Below are 19846 nucleotides of genomic sequence, written 5' to 3' on the forward strand. Positions count from 1 at the left end.
TTGTAGTCATAGACACACTGCTTTGATATCAGTTTAAAAAATTCTGTTATACAGAAAAGTTTAAATGTTTTTAATTGTTATAATTGTGTCAGTTATTCTTTACTTTTAGGAAACTTAGCTAAAGAACATGTATAGTTTTGTAATTACAGTTCTAAATTCTGGAGTCAAATGACTTCAGTTTGGATTTCATCTTGACTTTTACTAGCTCTTTGGCTTGGCTTACCTCTCTAAATCCCAGTCTCCTAAACTATAAAATGGGATTAATAATAACATGCCCCTCATAGGGTTGTTGTGAAGAATCAGACAATCTATACAAAGCATATCAAAGCGTCTGGCATGTAGCATTTTCTCAGTAAATGTTATATTAAAGTCATAGCAAAGGCAATTATTATTTTTAAAGATTTATTTATTTATTTTGAGACAGTGCATGCAAGTGGTGGGGAGGGGCAGAGGGAGAGGGATAGAGTCCAGCTGACTCCCTGCTGAGTGTGGAGCCCAACGATATAGGGCTCCAGCCCAGGGCCTGTGACATAATGACCTGAATCGAAACCAAGAGTTGGACACTCAACTAACTGAGCCCAAGCCCCCTGGCAATTATTTTTTATACTTAATTGAATTCATTTACTAAAATCAATTTTTAAGAAATAAATTTAGGGGCATCTGGGTGACTCAGTTCGGTTAAGTTTCTGCTTACAGCTCAGGTCATGAACCCAGGGTTCTGGGATCAAGTCCCCCATCGGACTCTCTATTCTGCTCAGCAGGGAGCCTGCTTCTCCTCCTGCCTGCTCATGCTCCCTCTCTCTCTCTCTCTCTCTCTCACTATCTCTATCTTGCTCTCAAATAAATAAAATCTTAAAAAAGAAGATAAAAAATTTTTTAAAATGTCACTTTTGGGCACCTGGGTGGCTCAGTTAGTTAAGCCTTTGGCTCAGGTCATGATCCCAGGAATCCCACATTGGGCTCCCTGCTTGTAGGGAGCCTGCTTCTCTTCTCCCTCTCCTCCCTGCTCATGCTCTCTCTTGTTGTCTCTTTCTCTCTCTCTCTCATTATTTATATATCATATATATAAATAAAATCTTTAAAAAATTCTATAAATATTTTTGCATAAGGTATCAGTTACTTAGGTTACTTGTGTCGTTTTTTAAAACTTCATGGAAATGCATTGTTCACAAATCTTTGAATAATCATTGCTACACTGAAAGTGAAACCTACAATTTCATAAGAATATGGACTTTGAAGTTAGAATTACCTGGACCTGGGACTGTGTCCTGACTGCGTTACTATGTTCTACTCAGAAAATTGAGAAGTTATTTTTATGATCAGTTTTATTGAGGTATAACTTAGAAACAATAAAATTCACAACTTTTATGTTTATAATTTGATGTATTTTGGCAAAAGTATACAGTAGTGTTTCTACAGCCACTGTCCCAGTATAAAACATTACCGTCTTCGTGTGAGTATCTTCCCTCCCCAAAACTCCCATTTTCTCACCTGCAAAATGGAGATAAAACCTAGCAACCCAAGATGGCTATAACCACAGGGGCTCATATATAATTTGCATAGGGAAGACATTGCTAGAAAAACTCATCAGTCTTTCTTCTTATTTTCTAGCTTCTGAAAGTTCTGCTGAAGACAGTGAACAGGAGGGTGAGACAGGTGCTCAAGACATGGATAACCGTGGCAGAGAAGACTCGAAGATTGATCATTTGACCCACACCAGAAATGATCTTCTTGCAAAAGAGGAACAGAACAGTTCATCTTTGCTAGAAGAAAACAAAATCCATGCAGATTTGGTAATATCCAAACCAGTGTCAAAATCTCCAGAAAGATTAAGAAAAGACATGGAAGGATTATCTGAAGATACTGATTATGAAGAAGAAGATGAAATCACAAAAAAGAGAAAGGATGTTAAGAAGGACACCACAGAGAAATCTTCAAAGCCACAAGTCAAACGTGGTAAGAGAAGGTATTGCAACACAGAGGAGTGTTTAAAAAGTGGATCACCTGGCAAGAAGGAAGATAAGGCCAAGAACAAAGAATCGCTTTGCCTAGAAAACAGTAGTAACAGCTCTTCAGATGAAGAGGAAGAAGAAAAATCAAAAACAAAGTTGACGCCAACTAAGAAATATAACGGTTTGGAGGAAAAGAGAAAATCTCTACGGACAACTGGTTTCTATTCTGGATTTTCAGAGGTGGCAGAAAAAAGGATAAAACTTTTGAATAACTCTGACGAAAGACTTCAGAACAGCAGAGCTAAAGATCGCAAAGACGTCTGGTCAAGCATTCAGGGACAGTGGCCTAAAAAAACACTGAAGGAGCTGTTTTCAGACTCGGACACGGAGGCGGCAGCCTCCCCGCCCCATCCTGCCCCAGAAGAGGGGCCTGCGGAGGGGTCCCTGCAGCCCGTGGCTGAGGAGGAGAGCGGCTCCCCCGGCGCGGAGCTCGAAACCCCGCCTCCAGCCGGCGCAGACAGTAAACCTGCTGAGGAAAAGCCAGTGGAGATCAGCGACAAAAAAGCAGAATTTCCTAGTAGTGGCAGCAATTCAGTGCTGAACACCCCTCCCACCACCCCTGAGTCGCCTTCCTCGGTCACTGTGACAGAAGCCGGTCGGCAGCCGTCTTCTGTGACGGTCGCAGAACCGCTGGCTCCAAACCAGGAGGAGGTTCGAAGCATCAAGAGCGAAACGGACAGCACAGTCGAGGTGGAGAGCGTGGCGGGGGAGCTCCAGGACCTCCAGTCGGAAGGGAACAGCTCCCCGGCGGGCTGCGACGCAAGCGTGAGCTCCAGCAGTAGTAATCAGCCGGAGCCGGAACATCCCGATAAAGGTGAGGCGTGGCAGGTGCACACCGCCTGCTTCGGGGTTTCCCTCCTTGCATTTTCGCGGGCTTCACGGTATCTCTCGTTAGAACATGAGGTGTTGAAGTGAAGTCCTTGTGTGAACATGGTGAACATGGAAATTTGGAGGGTAATTTGAGTCAGTGAATAGTGAATGAGTTTAAAAGCTTGAGGATTTAATGGCCTTTGCTTGAGCTGTTACATTCCATAGTGGACCAGGACACGTGCTGGAAGTGCCCCCAGGCCCAAATCCAGACCTTTCTGAAGACTCATTATACACTGGTTGACTGTATGGCATGAGCAGCTTAAATATATTTCTGTAACGTTGTTTTGCAATTGTAATGTGCAGTTTCTCACAAACATTTTGATTTATTGACAGACCCCTCCACCCTTAACCAAATACTGTATGTAGGGGTTTGGAGCAACCAACTGTCCAGGCACTGCTTTCCTCAGACAACCGTGTCAAACTGATTTTCAAGCCTGACTAACTTGTGTGAGTTTGTAAAGGAATTTGATGCTTTCTTAGATGCATAGCTTCCAGATTGAAGGACCAATGTGTATGTTAATAACCTACAGTAATACTTCTTTGATTTTCCGTGCAATTGTTAAAGGTGGAAATTCAAATTAGTACTTCCCAAAAGTGTTAGTGCCTTTTGATTTTGCCATGGCTATTCTTCTGTCATCATTTTTTTTATAAACCACTTCTGTGGTGTCCTCAAATGAATATGACATACGCTGACACTTGGCTTCGAAACATAGTTTTCTGTTGTAAAGATAGGATATGTATTTTCTATAACATACAGTTGTTATTATGCTAGACTTATGTTTTTAGCTGAGCTTAAGGAGATGTGATAGAGATCAAATGAATTAGTTCCAGGTTTTCTCACACAAATATTTTTTTCCTTTTTCTCTTTCTTCAGCTTTACTGAGATATAATTGGTATAACATTGTCACACAAATCTTGACTTAAAACATTCTTTTAAAAAAATAAATATTAAGTAAAAAATATAGTTGCAATTCAATTGGGATCTTCTTTGTGTTTTCACATTCATACAGCGACAGTATGTGTACCATGAAGAAGAGATACAAGAGCTTATCTTCTGATAGACTAAGTTAGCACTGCCCTTTAGAATCTTAATCTTGACCAGGTTAAAAAACATGCAGCTTGAAGAATACTCCCAGATTTAGGGTAATAGAGACCATCTGCTCTATCAGATCAAAACATATAATATTTTTTAGAATTGATCTCTCTTTAGAAATAAATTCTTTTTTTTTTAAGGTTTTATTTATTTATTTGACAGAGATCACAAGTAGGCAGAGAGGCAGGCAGAGAGAGAGGGGGAAGCAGGCTCCCTGCCGAGCAGAGAGCCCGATGCAGGGCTCGATCCCAGGACCCTGAGATCATAACCTGAGCCAAAGGCAGAGGCTTAACCCTCTGAGCCACCCAGGCGCCCCCAGAAATAAATTCTTAAGCATTTATTTCGTATGGCCTCATTTTAAGAAATTTGTCTCCCAATACCAGAGAATTCACATATATCAAAAGTAAAAATGTGGGACGCCTGGGTGGCTCAGTTGGTTAAGCGGCTGCCTTCAGCTCAGGTCATGATCCCAGCGTCCTGGGATCGAGTCCCACATCGGGCTCCTTGCTCGGCAGGGAGCCTGCTTCTCCCTCTGCCTCTGTCTGCCTGTGCTCGCTCACTCTCTCTCCCTCTGTCTCTGACAAATAAATAAATAAAATCTTTAAAAAAAAAAAAAAAAAAAAAAAAGTAAAAATGTAAATTTTACAATTTAAATTTAGGATTCCCTCCAATTAGCTTACATTAAGCTTTCTATTTCTTGCAGCTAAAAGCTTCAGAATTAATATTCTTTTAGGGAGAATTCTGGCAATTGTTTTTAAGACTCTCTGCTTCAATATAGTCATCATCTTAATCACCTTCTTTATGTTTCATTTAAATTGTGATTTTACAATAGCATTAGGAAAAGTTATCAGTAAGGTGTAATTAAAAAACTGTCTAGGAAGTTGCAAACAAAATAGTTAATAACCTATTCCATTTTTGACCAAGGAAGCCATCCATGTCTTCTTGTATGCTCAAGACTGATTTTATCATTGGTAGCAGGACTAAGAAATATTTCTTGTAGCAAACATGACATAATTTTTTAATCATATTTATATCATGTCATTACAGTATCCGACATTGTATTGAGTAGAGATGGGACTTTCCTAATCTCTGAAGAAGTCTGGTAGACGACACATGTAATTAGAAATACACAGAAACATAGCAGATGTTGAGGACCAAGTTAATAGTATAGAAAAATGTACTGAAACTACCGTTGGGAGTAGTGGTTAAGCCATGAAAGCCTGGCCATCAAGGAAGGTCTTAGTGAAGATGTAGGATGTGGGCTAGTCTTTGAAGAAAAGAGAGACATTTATGATGTTTCGGGATAGTTTCCTAAGAAGAAGATGAAACGTTCCTTAGAATTACTATGCTGGATTTGTAAATGGTATATGCGTTAACCAGTGCTCTGGCAGTGAAGTTATTGTTGGAATAAATAAATTGGTAAAATAACTAAGTGTGAATTACTGCTAAAATTTATCCCATTAATATGGTATCATTTTAAAATTACATTAATATCATTATAAGGTATATCAATATTTTTACCTTTAATTAAATCTTAATATTTATTTTGGTTTTATTGAATTTTAACAAATTTCAGTTTTTACTTTCAGCATTTACCTGTTTTTGAATTACTAGACTCCTAAGCTCCCGTACTAAATTGAGAACTATTTTTGGTTTACACCTCATTTTTCTAAGAAGGATGTGCATACTTTATTTGCTTTTTTAAAAACTCTTTTATTATGTGCAGTAATTCAGTTCATTAATGATAATGTATTCTAAAATTACAGTAATTTCTGTGAGAATTTATAAATCTCATAAAGAACATGCATGGTTTCAGAATTGTTCTATGCTTCTAAAATGTGGAATTTATACCTATAAAAGCTTGATTTTATTTTGTGTTACTTAATAATTTCTTTCCCATTGTAGCCTGTACAGGTCAGAAAAGAGGGAAAGAATCTCAGGGAGGAGGAAGTTCATCAAAAAAGCAGAAACGAAGCCATAAAGCAACAGTGGTAAACAACAAAAAAAAGGGAAAAGGCAGTAAGTGTGAAACCTCTCATTATTTAAATATAAAAATAATGGCGGATATGTTTTTTCCCCCCATTAAGGAAAGGGTATTCAGGATATGGGATAGTTAAATATTTTGATTTTGTCTCTGCCCTCAAAAAAGTCACACAGAAGTCTTCTGATCCTAGGTAAATTCTAGGATTAAGCAGTTTGGTGTTGATATTCAGCAGTGGTATTGATTGCTGATGAATGATCAGGTAATTCTTTTTAAAATAATAGCCAATATAATATAAGCTCAACATCTTTGTTAGTTTTATGTCCCACAGTTCTTTCCACTTGCCATTATATGTGCTATATATAATTGAAAGTGTTTCAATTATATATTATTTTTATTACAGTGAAATTGATTGCTTTGTAAATCTTCAAGGCAAAATGAGACTGGAAGAGAATAATCAAGATAGCTTTAGAGCTGTAATTCCAACAACTCTAGTCTATTACTTTTATCTTTGGTACCCCAAACTGTATGTCCCAAAAGCAGCTATATACAGTACTAAAGATTTAACTTTAGTAATGGCTCTGTTTGTTGACCAACAGGAATTTATATACTGTATTTCTCCTGAGAGCTGCACATTTTATCTCTCTTTTGTAGACAAAGTGAGAAGCAGAAAATATGTAAAGAATTTTTTTTCAGGTGTCCCACACTGACCTCCTGCTGCTCTTCCAGGAGACTCCTGCCACCTCCACTGCCTGACCTTTGCTATCGGCCGGCTTGGCTGCACTTCAGTGCAGAAAAGGGTTATGCGGCCAGCTCCCCGAGCTTCTGCTGAGCCCATATGACTTCCAGGCGGTGAATATGGCGTCCCTCGGGGCCCCGGGCGGCTGTGCTCAGCAAGGCCATGAAAGCCAGGCTGAGGCAGACCACTGCATCAGAGTGGGGCCAAGCCTTGGGTGGCTTAGCTAGGAGTTGCCAGGGGTTCCAGAGCAGCAGTGGGGGGGATTGGGAGGGGATTCACTTAAGGTGTGTGTAAAGGAGTGGTGGAGTTGATTCATTCTCCAGGCGCCACAGTGGGAGGAGTTGCTGTGTACCTTTTCTATCTAAATGCTTTTCAGGCTTTGAGAGCCTGACTGTGATTTTTTGGGGGGTAGCTGTTAAAGAATAAATAGTGCCACATTGATCACCAGTTACTTGGAGTAACTGGCAGGATATTGAAAGTGATACTTTTGTCTTCAAAACTTTACCATTTAAATGACATTTCCTAAGAGGGCTCATCTTCAACAAGTCAGTTAATGTATTCCTATGATTTCGAGGTACAGCAGTTATATTTGATTGTATTCTATGACTGTTCTGTAGCAGTTATAGTTAATTGTATTCTTCCATTTTCATGATTGGGCTTGGTAAATCAGAATAAGGAAACCATTTTCTGAGAATGATTTAGTAAAGTGGAACCAACTCATGGAATCACAGATAATACTTTGTATCCAGAATGTGGTAATTCATGGAGCTATCAGTCCCATCACCTGTTCACATGGTAAACTGGCAAGGTTAAGCCTTTCTGTTGGAGGACTGAGGCTTTACTCAGCAGAGGCAGATGTAACGTAGTTTTTACGTAGTTTTGTGAAATCTTCATACCGAATATATTTACCAGAGTTGAACTGATGGTTTATTTTAGTTAAAAGCTACGATGTAGGAGTTACTTGAGGAAAAAAAATCATTGCATACATCAAAGTTTAGAGTTTGGGAACCCAAAGAATTTTTTATTGTATTTCATGATTATCCATCATTGTGTCCTTATGGCCAGAGGAGTAGAAAAAGTGTTATATGAACATGATCTGTATACAACCTAAACTATTAAATTGAAATTTCTATAATGGGTCATTTTTTAAAATGCTGTATAAATAGTAATATGATAGACTAAAAAGCCATTCCAATACATAATTATGATACATTTGACAGTCTACCAGGTATAATGGAAGATTAGTTTGAATGTTTTTTTTTTTAAAAGATTATTGGCAATTCAGGTAAGAAGAATTTTTTGGTTCTGTTTTTGTTTTTCTTAACTAAGATGCTGCTATATTTGTATACGATGACTTTCCAGGATCTAGGCAGGGTCTATAAAGCAAGTTATTTACTTTAGTAATAAATTCATGTGGTTAATTTTATATTGTTTACTAAAATCAGTGAAAATTTTTTGTTACTTTTCTGTTTACTCATGCTTTTCTTTTAATTTTTCTTTCAGCAAACAGTAGTGATAGTGAAGAACTTTCTGCTGGGGAAAGTGTAACTAAGACTCAATCAGTCAAATCAGTTTCCACTGGAATGAAGTCTCACAGTACCAAATCTCCTGCAAGGACACAGTCCCCAGGAAAATGTGGAAAGAATGGAGATAAGGATCCTGATCTCAAGGAACCCAGTAATCGATTACCCAAAGTTTACAAATGGAGTTTTCAAATGTGTAAGTGACATTTAGTAAACTGACAGTTAAGAGGAAGAAACTTCAGCCTTGTAATTCCTGAGGCTAATTACCCTAAAAAAGAGGTTGTAACCAAATTTGACACATCATAACCAATTGCAGTAGTAGAGAGCTTACTTGGATCTTGATTTGAATGAACAAGTTCCTAAAAGAAAAATTTCAAGGCAATTCAGGCAAATACCAACATTAACTAGATATTTATGATAGGATGTTAGAAATTTGCTTTAAAATAATCTGCTCTTGGGGGTGGGAGTCGATGAGGTGTAAATGAGACAAGATTTGCCATGAATTGCTAGTCACTGAAGCTGGATAATGGTATGTGGGACTGCATTATCATTTTGTGTACTTTTGTTTATATGAAAAATCTCCATAATTAAAAACTTTTTGAAAAGGATTACCCCAGAGTTTCTCACGTACAGAGATATTCTTAGGAATTTGAAAACTGCTTTTTAGAGCTTTTAAAAAAATTTCCTACAGTTTAAAAGTTAAATATTAAAAAAAGTTATACATACTCATAAAAATCTAAAAAGAGGACAAAAAGAGGCCAAAAGAGAAAAATTTACCTGCAGACCTGACATTCAAAACTTTATTATGATCTCAACATTTTGGTGTCTTTTTAGTTTTATTCCTAAGTATGATTTTTAGTGATATATTGTGGTGATACTGTATATGAATGTGGAACTTTTAGCATACTTGTTTAGGTCCTAAGGTTTTCATTTCTACACACTCATTCATTCAACAGGTAAACCATGCATGTATTATGTACCAGGCATATATAGGCATAGCCTTTCCTTTCCTTTTCTTTCCTTTCCTTTCTTTTTTTTGTTTTTAAGATTTTGAAAAAAGATTTATTTATTTATTTGAGAGAGAGTGAGAAGAGAGCATGAGAGGGGAGAAGGTCAGAGGGACAAGCAGACTCCCTGCGGAGCTGGGAGCCCAATATGGGACTCTATCCCGGGGCTCCAGGATCACGACCTGAGCTGAAGGCAGTGGCTTAACCAACTGAGTCACCCAGGCATGCCCCCCACCTTCCTAAAGATTTTTAAGTAATGTCTACACCCAGCGTGGGGCTTGAAACCCACTACCCGAGATCAAGAATCACTTGCTCAACCGGCTGAGCCAGCCAGGCGTCCTTATGTAGGCATGGCGTTTTATGTTGTTTTACGCTAGGAAGAAAAAAATCTCATGGAAACAAATACCCACAAGCCTTAATTTTAGTTTATTTGACATTTTTCTACAACCATACTGTATGTTTTCTTTTTATGCACTATGATTTTGTTCAAAAATACATATTGATGAAAGTTTTAAATTCACAGCGGACCTGGAAAATATGACAAGTGCGGAACGTATCACAATTCTTCAAGAAAAACTTCAGGAAATCAGAAAACATTATCTGTCATTAAAATCTGAAGTAGCTTCCATTGATCGGAGGAGAAAGCGTTTAAAGAAGAAAGAGAGAGAAAGTAAGTGTTGGTCTTACTTAAGCAGTTTCTGACTGCAGTTAGACTTATGTGAGTGTATTTCTGTGTATCTTTGGGCAAGTTCTTTAATTGTTCTGCCTTATTTTCCTCATCTATAAAATGGAAAAAGTTATTTAAAGAGAAAAAATTATCTTAAATCACAGTGTTCACTTTCATGGAGTTTATAATCTGCCTTAAAACAAAACAAAACAATAAAAAACCCAAATGAGATTTCAGATCATGAACGGCACTGGGAAGATATTAATGTTAAGGCAGAGATTGGGTGGGTTGTGTTAGATTACCAATGGTCAAGACCTTTTCATTGAGACCTGAATGACCAGAAAAAGTGAGAGAAGTTAAATCTGAGGGTAAAGACTTCTCTTGGTCTACCAGGACTGCCATAACACAGTACCACAGACTGGGGTCTTAAACAATAGGAAATGTATTGCTTATCTCCAAATACTGTCACACTGGAAGTTAGGGCTTCAACATAGAAATTTGGAGAGACACAATTCATTCTGTGAAAAATCCTGTATTCCCTAAGATACAGCAGGTTATTTCCTAAGTTAGAGATTCTTAAACATGGAACTGTTGACATTTTGGGCCAGATAATTCTTTGCTGTGGGGGCTGTTTTGTGCACTTTGGGATGGGTTAGCAGCATCCCTGGCCTCCACCCACTGGACGCCAGTAGTCCCCCCCACAGTCATGACAACCAATGTCTTCAGACATTTTTCAGATAATCCTCTAGAGGGCAAAATCGCCCCAGATAGAGAAGAGCTGTTCTAAGGTGGGGACACACTTGGTGCCTTTCAGGAGCAGAAAGAAAACCACTGTGGTGAAAGTGGTAGAGATACAAGTTAGGTAGGCAGAAGCCAAATCATGTGGGGCTTGGTAGGCAAGGATGAAAGGTTTATTCTAAGTGAGATGGACAGCTATTTGAAAGTTTGTTGTCGTTGTTGTTTTTTAATATTTTATTTATTTATTTGACAGAAAGAGAGATCACAAGTAGGCAGAGAGGCAGGCAGAGAGATAGGGGGAGGCAGGCTCCCCGTCGAGCAGAGAGCCCGATGCGGGGCTCAATCCCAGGACCCCGAGACCATGACCTGAGCCGAAGGCAGAGGCTTAACCTACCAAGCCACCCAGGTGCCCCATATTTGAAAGTTTTAAACAGGGAAACAACATGGTCTGTAGTTTTTGAAGATCACTGTCTGCAATATAAAAAGCAGACTCTAAAGAGGCAGTGGTGGAGGCAAGCAGTATTGGTCAGGGAGCCCACTGCAGTGGCTTCAGGGGGCAAGTGACAGTGCCCTGGACTGGGTGCTTGCAGGAGAGATGGAGAGTAGTCAGTGCTGGGTTGACAGTGCTTGCTGATGGATCCCGTGCAGGTGGAGGAGAAAGGAAGTGAGAGGACTTGTACGTTTTTTCAGCTGGAACACAAGGCTACTTGGTGCTGACGTTGGAAATGAGGAAGACCTAGAAAAGAGGACAGTGTGGGGAACACAGAAAGGATCAGACATTTCGTTTTCGCCATGTTGCCTTACTTTTTTTAAGACTTTATTTATTTGAGAGTGAGAGAGAGTATGAGTAAGGTGAATGGCAGAGGGAGAGGGACAAGCAGATTCCCTGCTGAGTGCAGAGCTCAACAAAGGGCTCAGATCCCAGGATCCTGAGATCATAGCCTAAGTTGAAGTCAGGCTTAACTGATTGAGCCACCTCGGCACGCCTTTGCCATGTCACTTTTTTTTTTTTTTTAAAGATTTTATTTATTTATTTGACAGATCACAAGTAGGCAGAGAGAGGGGAAGGGAAACAGGCTCCCTGCTGAGCAGAGAGCCCAGTGCAGAGCTTGAACCCAGGACCCTTAAATCATGACCTGAGCCGAAGGCAGAGGCCTTAACCCACTGAGCCACCCAGGTGCCCCTGCCATGTCACTTTTTGAAATGCCCATAAGGCATCCAAGTGGAGATGTCAGGTAGATGGTGGGATGTGTAAGTGTGTAGCTAAGGGGAGAACACAGGACTAGAGAGATCATTTTCAAGTCATTGGCATAGCTACAGCACAGTAGTTACTGCAGATGGTTTATTAAGTCCCAGTACTTGAGGCCATCACCTAGTAAAGAAATGTGGGTACAAACGAAGGAAAGCAGAGGCAAGCCCACTTTTGGTAGTAGGGCTGAGAGGGAGAAGAGCAAACTAGTAAGACTTGAGGAGCAGCCTTGAATGAAGAAAACCAGGAGTTGAGGCCAGGAGTTGAGGAAGTGAAGAGTTGTCATTGTCAAATGCTGCTGAAAGGCCAGTGAAGTGACCAGTGACTGGTCAATGTTGGAATCACCAGTGACCTTTTCAAGAGCATTTACTGTGGGCTGTGGAGATGGAGAAGCTGGATTAAAGCTGATTTAGCAGAGGATGGAGTAGGGAGGTGAGGTAGAGATGGTGACCCTAGGAGAAAGGGAGCCCTAGGAAAATGTCACATTTTGTAGTTTTCTAGCACATGCAAAAAGGGGACATTAAAAGTGGGGGAAGGGGACAAGCTTACGATTTTGCCTCCCCAACCCTCCTCTTTTTCCACTGCTCCCATTCTCTGAAGCACTTTTTCATTTCCTTTTTCTTTAGATGAATAGTCTTCCTTCTCTCCTTTGCTGTTGCGATAAGTCCTATAACTCTCTCCATCTTTTGTCTAGGCTTTTTAATTTGTGCCCTGGCTAAAAGTCTGGGTTATGGGGTAATTTGAAAAGAAATTAAATGTTAATATATAAAAAGTATTTACAGAAACATTCTGTCAAAGGAAGGGGATCAGGATTCTCTTTGATATATAACTGTCTAAAAATAATAAAAATCAATTATAATAAACATACTATTTAAAGGCTTATGCTAGAGCTCCTTACCCTTAAGTCGTCTAATCCTTTTTAGAATTTTTATTTTTATTTTTTTTTAAGATTTTATTTATTTATTTGACAGAGATCACAAGTACACAGAGAGGCAGGCAGAGAGAGAGGGGAAGCAGGCTCCCCGCTGAGCAGAGAGCCCGACACAGGGCTCCATCCCAGGACCCTGAGATCATGACCCGAGCTGAAGGCAGAGGCTTAACCCACTGAGCTACCCAGGCGCCCCAAGAATTTTTTTTTTTTTAAGATTTTATTTCTTTATTTGACAGAGGGAGAAATCACAAGTAGGCAGAGAGAGAGGGGGAAGCAGGCTCCCTCTTGAGCAGAGAGCCTGATGTGCGGCTCGATCCCAGGATCCCAGGATCATGACCTGAGCCGCAGGCAGAGGCTTTAACCCACTGAGCCACCCAGGCGCCCCTAGAATGTTTTTTATGTAGTAAGATTTCTATCCAGAAACTGCTCCTCTAACATATATGTGGTCACCATAGATTCTCTGTAGCAAGTGGTTCTGATAAATTAATCCTTTCTCTGGGGAGTTAGCTCTAAAAGTCAGTTCCTAAATACTATTAAAATATCAAGAGGAAGGGGCTGCTGGGTGGTTCAGTTGGTTAAACATCTGGCTTCAGCTCAGGTTATGACCCCAGGGTCCTGGGATCATACCTCCACCTCAGGGATGGGAGTATGGGATCTAACTGAGGCTCCCTGCTCAGTACAGAGCCTGCTTCTGCCTCTCCCTGTGATCCTCTCACCCCACCCCATGCTCATGCTTTCTCTCTCATGCTCTTTCTGAAATAAATAAAATACTAGTAGGAAAATGACTATCCTAGTTGTCAAAGAAAAGCAAGCCAAATACGATACTATTCCTAGCCAAAAAAAAAAAAAAAAAAAAAGTATAACTGGAACCAGTGGTAGGAAAATATACTGAAATTCATACACATTGCTGGAGGCATTGGCACAATTATTTTGGAAAACAATTTGACTCAATTTGGAGAACTAGCTAAATCCAGTTCTGAGAATAGGTCTCAAGGAAAAATAGTAACCATAAGTTTGTGGTTATATTTATAATAACAGATAGAAATTATTTAAATTGGGATATATTATATTGAAGAAAAAGTAGACATTTAAATTTTTATTTAAAATGCCCAAAATTGGGGTGCCTGGATGGCTGTCAGTTAAGCATCTGCCTTTGGCTCAGGTCATGATCTCTGGGTCCTGGGATCCAATCTGGCATCTGGCTTTCTGCTCAGCAGGGAGTCTGCTTCTCTCTCTTTCTTTCTCTCTCCCTCTGCACTGATTGTTCTCTCTGTCTCAAATAAATAAATAAAATCTTCTAGAAAAAAGAAAAGAAAAAGAGGTAGATTTGTGTATGCTCAAGTATGGAACAATCTCCTAAGATAAAGTGTTAAAAAAAAAAAAGAGTCAAACACTGTACTATGATGCTTCCACTTGTTTTTTTAAAGTAGGATTGTAGCTACACATGTTTGATTTGCATATCATATCTCTAGCTTCTGGAGATAACATTCTTCCAGAACAGGGCTGTAAAACATTTTCTGTAGAGGCAGATGATAAATATTTTGGGCTTTGTTGGCCAAGGGGTCTCTTCAGGACAACTTGACCCTGTCATTGTAGGTGGGAAATATACCATAGGCAAGATGTATATACATGGGCATGGCTGTGTTACTGGATTCAGAGTTCTTTTTGACATTTGTTTCTGTTGTTACAGAAAGTTGATTCTTAGTTTTATTTCCATGTCTTAGTAGATTGGGCCCATGATTTTTTTCTTCCTAATTGATCCATGCAGGAGTCGAGTTCCCCGATCTGTCCTTTTTCATTAAATGTAGTTGGCATGGTCTAGCTACTTCAGATACACTAATTTTTCCTTGCTTTACATTATGGTATTGTGACATTTACACTGCTCCTGTTGTCAGCTAAATGGTTTTAGAGAGTACACAGAATTTTAGTTGAGAGGACTGACGTTTTCCGTTTTCTTCCTTTCTGTTGTTGTGTATACATTTATTAAGCCTTTGGTTTGGTCTTCCCTTTCTTCAGGTGCTGCTACATCCTCATCCTCTTCTTCCCCTTCATCCAGTTCCATAACAGCTGCTGTTATGTTAACTTTAGCTGAACCGTCAATGTCCAGCGCATCACAAAATGGAATGTCAGTTGAGTGCAGGTGACAGCAGGACTTGCTAAAGCACTTTGCACTTAATGGCTGTTGAGGGCCACGTCTTTTTTTTATACTGCACAGTGGCACAAAAAAAAAAAAATCAGACAAGCACTATTTTATATTTAAAAATTGTTTCTTGACAAGCTGACTTGGCACTTAAGTGCACTTTTTTTATGAAGAAAAAGTACAATGAACTGCTTTTCCTCAAGCAATAATTGTTTCCAACTTGTCTGGGAATTGTGTGTCTGGTAACTTGAAGGCCTTCCACTGTGGCAAATGGAGGCTTTTCACTGCCTGTAAAGACAATACAGTAAGCATAGTTATTCGGTGGGCCAGAACAGGTTAAGATAACTTACTGTATATGTATTCCCTTGTATTTTGTTAAAGCTGGAACATTTGATATTTTTCCATTTATTTATGAAAAAATATGAACCTATTTTCATTTGTACGAGCTAATTGTTTTTTAAAGCAAGTCACCTTAGGGTGGCTTTAATTGTATAAGTCAAGCACATGTAATAAATTCAAAACCTGCAGTTAACAGGATATTAGACATCAATCCTGGTAACCAAATATTAAAGATTCTCTTTAAAAAAGACTGAACATGTTTACAGGTTTGAATTAGGCTAAAAGGTCTTGCAGTGGCTTTTCACGCCCCTTCAAATTGGAATGGAACTACTGTACTTTGCCATTTTTCTATAAATCAGTATTTTTTTTTAATTTTGATATAATACATTGTGTGAAAAAAGAAAATGGCTAATAAACTGTATTAAATCTTAAACAATGTATAAAGATTGTACTTAGCCAGTTCAAAGTGTATATTTATTCATAATGAATTATAACAGTTATATTTTTGTGTTTTCTTGTAAATGTTTCTTTTTCCTTAAATATAGATAATTCATTTGTATTGCTTATTTTATTATGAGCTACAACAAGAGGACTTCAGGAACAAGTAAACTGTATTAGTATGGTTCAAGGTTGTTGATATGAACTGTCTCAAAAGGATGGTTGTTATTTTAAGTATAAATAGCTAATTGGGGTGGTAGGCCTATAAAGTTAAATGCCTTGTATAAAATCCAAAATGAGCGCAAAATTGTTTTCACTTGTATTGACTTTATGTTGTATGATTCCAATCTCTGTTCTGTTTGGCACTTGTATTTAATTCTACACCTTTGTAAGACATTTGTATATTGCGGATGTGTTCATTCAAGCTATTTAATACCTGGCACTGTTAATACACAGTACTTTACTGTACAGACTGTTTTACTGTTTTAATTGTAGTTCTGTGTACTTTTTTTGGATGGAGCTGGCATGTTTTATTTGTTTTCTGGCAATACGACATGTGAGAATTTCGAAGCGTTTTGTTGTAGATGCTAACGTGTCAGAATCCTTTACACTCAACTTTTCTAAGAAAAGCATTTTCAGTCTTGTAGTGTGTGCTTAAAGTAACTAATTTTGTTGAAAATGGTTTCAAGTTATTCAAATTTGTACAGGACTGTAAAGATTTGTTGACAGCAAAACGTTGAAGAAAAAGCTTATAGAATAAAAGCTATAAAGTATATATTAGGATCTGCAAACAATGAAGAATTATGTAATATATTGTACAAATGTAAGCAAAGGCTCTGAAATAAAATGCCATAGTTTGTGAATCCTTGATTTTGTTTCTAAAAGATTAAGTAATTTTAGTTCATTTCTGTATATGATGACTGACTGGAACATACATTTCCAGCCTGTATTAGCAGAAGGGGTTAATTGACATACCAAAAAAAGGGAAATACTATACTATAAAAATTAAAAGTCCATTAACCAGACACAGGATTTATTAGGCAATTTTTATCATTGTATATACACTCTATAGACTATTTTGCTTGATTCCAAACATGAATATTTATGACTTGGAGATTTGTTTAAAGATGAAAAAAAAATATTTTTTTTTAACATGTGGAACCATCACCAGCAGATTTTTTTCTTTTTTCTGTCTTGTCATTTCACTGGACTTTGACTTTTAGCGTACTCTGCCGCACTGCACATTGGAATTATCTGGGCATTGTTAAAACAAGTCAACACTCTGTATTGTGCCCGTGGTGGTAGTGGTGGGGCAGCTGTTGCCCCACAAAGAGTTGTACTGAATTGGTCTAGGATGAGACTTGGATGTCGATCTTGTTTTAAAGGTCTCCAGTGACTTTAATATGCATCTGGGTTGAGAACCACTGCTTTTCTCCCCATTTAAAAAAAATTGGTAATTAGGTTTTTTGCCCCATTTAATGAACTTTCCACCAAGAGTCCTTTCTTAAAACAGTTTTTAAGGCCTAAAAAGCTCAAATGTATAGTTTTAAATTACCTTTGGGATGACCCTTTTATTTATGTTTACAGAAATTTAACTTCTTAGGGATGAGTTTTAAAATCTGGAACAGTGCTCCCAAAATGAAGTCCTAGAATACTGGTTCCTGGAAATGCTTTGGGAGTTGTCAAATATCTATGCCACATATAGCACTTTTTCCCACAGAGATTCATTGGTAGCATATTAAAAACTGAGGAGGCCTGTGAAGAGACACCTGGCTAACTTCCTTTTACCCCTACTGTTTTCAATCTTGCCTGGTCATGAAACCTTGTTTTTCAAGGAACTACTAATACAATCTACTCTGTATGTTACAGAAACAGTGCTCTAAAAGGGACCGATTCCAAACTTTGTTGGAATTGAGGTTTATACTCTTGGGCCTTTCTGCCTTCCTGACAATTCTCCCTTCTCTCCAGCTCCTCTGGACAGTTTGAGAATTTCTTGGTATTACCAGAATTTGACTTAAGTTTTCATCTGGTCTCCTGAACTAGCTTTTATCAACCTAGCTTAAAATTAAGAGGATATTTTTTTTTTGCAGTGTTTTCCAAAACTTCTTTTTCCTTACTGAAATAAACTGAGAGATCTTGTTAATTTTCTTAATCTGGGGAGATTGGAGAATCTGAAGCAGCATAGATAAAACCACTAACATTTTTTACAAAGTGTTTTTGTCCTTTTTTTTTTTTTTAAAGTAGGCTCCATGCCCAGTGTGGAGCCCGATGGAGGGCTTGAGCTCACAACCCCAAGATCAAGACCTGAGCTGAAATGAAGAGTTGGTCACATAACAGACTGGGCCACCCAGGCACCCCTTGTGTGTTCTTTCCTCTGAAATGGCTTTATATTTTAAACTCTTAAAAGGGAGTTAAGTGATCTCCAAACACTTAAAAACCAGTTCTGAATGGCAGTGGGGATCATTTCTTAACTCTCCAATCACAGCTTCTTTATTCCTCACTAATTATTTTCCTCTAGAAATGTGTGCTGCCTTTCATTCCTTTTTTTGGGTCCATTTCTCCACCTTTCTCTTAATTTTAACCTACTATTCAGGGATTTTTGGCTAACATCATGATAGGTTTTGTGTGTATTAGATGTGATACCCTGGAGGAATACTTTCATGGTTTAGTTGTGGAAGTACTATATGTAAGGCCTAATAAAATATGCGCTAAACTGGATGGTCAGGGAAAACCAGTGCATACGTGTTTAAGTGGGTGATGAATGAGCATATGGGAATTGTGACGACAGATGTGAGAGTGACAAAGAGGAGATGCAAACCTTGAAGTAACGTTCAAGGGAGATTCATCTGGAAGTGGAATGTGTAGGTAAGAATGGAGAGGAAGAGTCAGGAAAGGCCAGATGTGATGAGGTTGCAGTGCTACAGAAGATGATTCCTGGAATAATGCTAGAGAGAGTAGGGAAGGGATGGGATTGGGAGACATTCTGAAGGAAAAAGAATTTCTTCGTTGGACTGTTTAGGATAGATGGAGGGAGATACTTGAATTGCAAATAGGGACAATTCGATTTGTCCCATCTTTTGTGAAATACTGCAAGGTCACAATTAGGGGAAACCTAATTCAAACTCAGAAAACAAAACCATGGCCAAGCAGATGAATATTTTTTTTTTTTTTTTACCATTTTTCTGATGTGGTCTATGTAAGGTCAGTTACATTCTCAATGACTTCTGTTAAGAGCTTTCAGAAAGCAGGTCTATACTCAGAGTCAAAATTCAATCCGATTTAACCACCAAAGTTCTGGATTCAATTATCTAATTATAATCTAGTATTTATCTTTTGTTACCTAAAAATCAGTTTACCTATGTTGACTAGGTACAGCAAATAGGGGTACAAAAATGGGATAAGTAAGACACCCATTCCCAGACATCTAGAGAGGGTTTGATGAAGGGTTGAAAAAAATCTATTGCAAATAGCTAAGAACTTTTCCTAAGTGAGCTCTCAGCTGGGCCTTGAAGAATGGACAGGATTTTGCAGATGAAAATGAGTAAAGACATAATTTTGGGTGAAGGAATAACAAGAAATTAAAAAGGGTATAATGTGCCGGTTTGGAGGGAGGAGTCTGGAGGTTAGGCTGAGAAAATAGGAGTTCGGAGCGCCAAGGATCTGGTAGAATAGGGCAGAGCAGGATACGGCTGGGGCGTCCACTGCTTTAAACTTAACTTTGAAATGTGTCAAATTTCAAAAAAATTGCCAGAGCCAAGCAGAGAATACCCACGAACGCCTGACGCCGATTCACCAATCGTTAATGTTCCGTAGCCGACATCCCTGTAACCGCCGTTCTTGGTAAACCCTTCTCCCTCGTCGTCAGCGACTCGGGGGGTTTCGACCGTGTGTTCCGTCCGCTTGAGCTGAAGCCCCACACCCCGCCTGGCTGGTGGTTATTTATACTTCAGGTCTCAGGACTCCCGAAGACTCCTTCACTCCGAGGAGACCTTCTCGCAGACCTGAAGAGATCCAACCCGGTGCCGGAAGCCCTGCCCCAGCGGGCCGGTGTCTCCGGCTCCCACGCGGCCTGGAGCGGAAGGGGCGTGGCCCGGGAGCGGAAGTGGCCGGGAGCCAGCA

General features: G+C 39.0%; 1 protein-coding gene across 1 annotated transcript in view; it reads left to right on the plus strand.

Annotated features, from left to right (window-relative positions):
- LOC116862486 (AT-rich interactive domain-containing protein 4B) overlaps positions 1-16597 on the plus strand; it is a 141191-nt gene extending 124594 nt beyond the window's left edge. The window contains exons 20-24 of the mRNA XM_032849790.1: positions 1612-2826; positions 5881-5994; positions 8199-8414; positions 9749-9895; positions 14827-16597. Coding sequence (XP_032705681.1) covers positions 1612-2826; positions 5881-5994; positions 8199-8414; positions 9749-9895; positions 14827-14954 — 1820 coding nt within the window. The 3' untranslated portion in view covers positions 14955-16597. The remainder of the gene's footprint in view (positions 1-1611; positions 2827-5880; positions 5995-8198; positions 8415-9748; positions 9896-14826) is intronic.
- Positions 16598-19846: the final 3249 nt, after the last annotated feature.

The sequence above is a fragment of the Lontra canadensis genome, unplaced genomic scaffold (assembly GCF_010015895.1).
Source record: "Lontra canadensis isolate GAN:19392208 unplaced genomic scaffold, GSC_riverotter_1.0 scaffold248, whole genome shotgun sequence".
Taxonomy (NCBI): Eukaryota; Metazoa; Chordata; class Mammalia; order Carnivora; family Mustelidae; genus Lontra; species Lontra canadensis.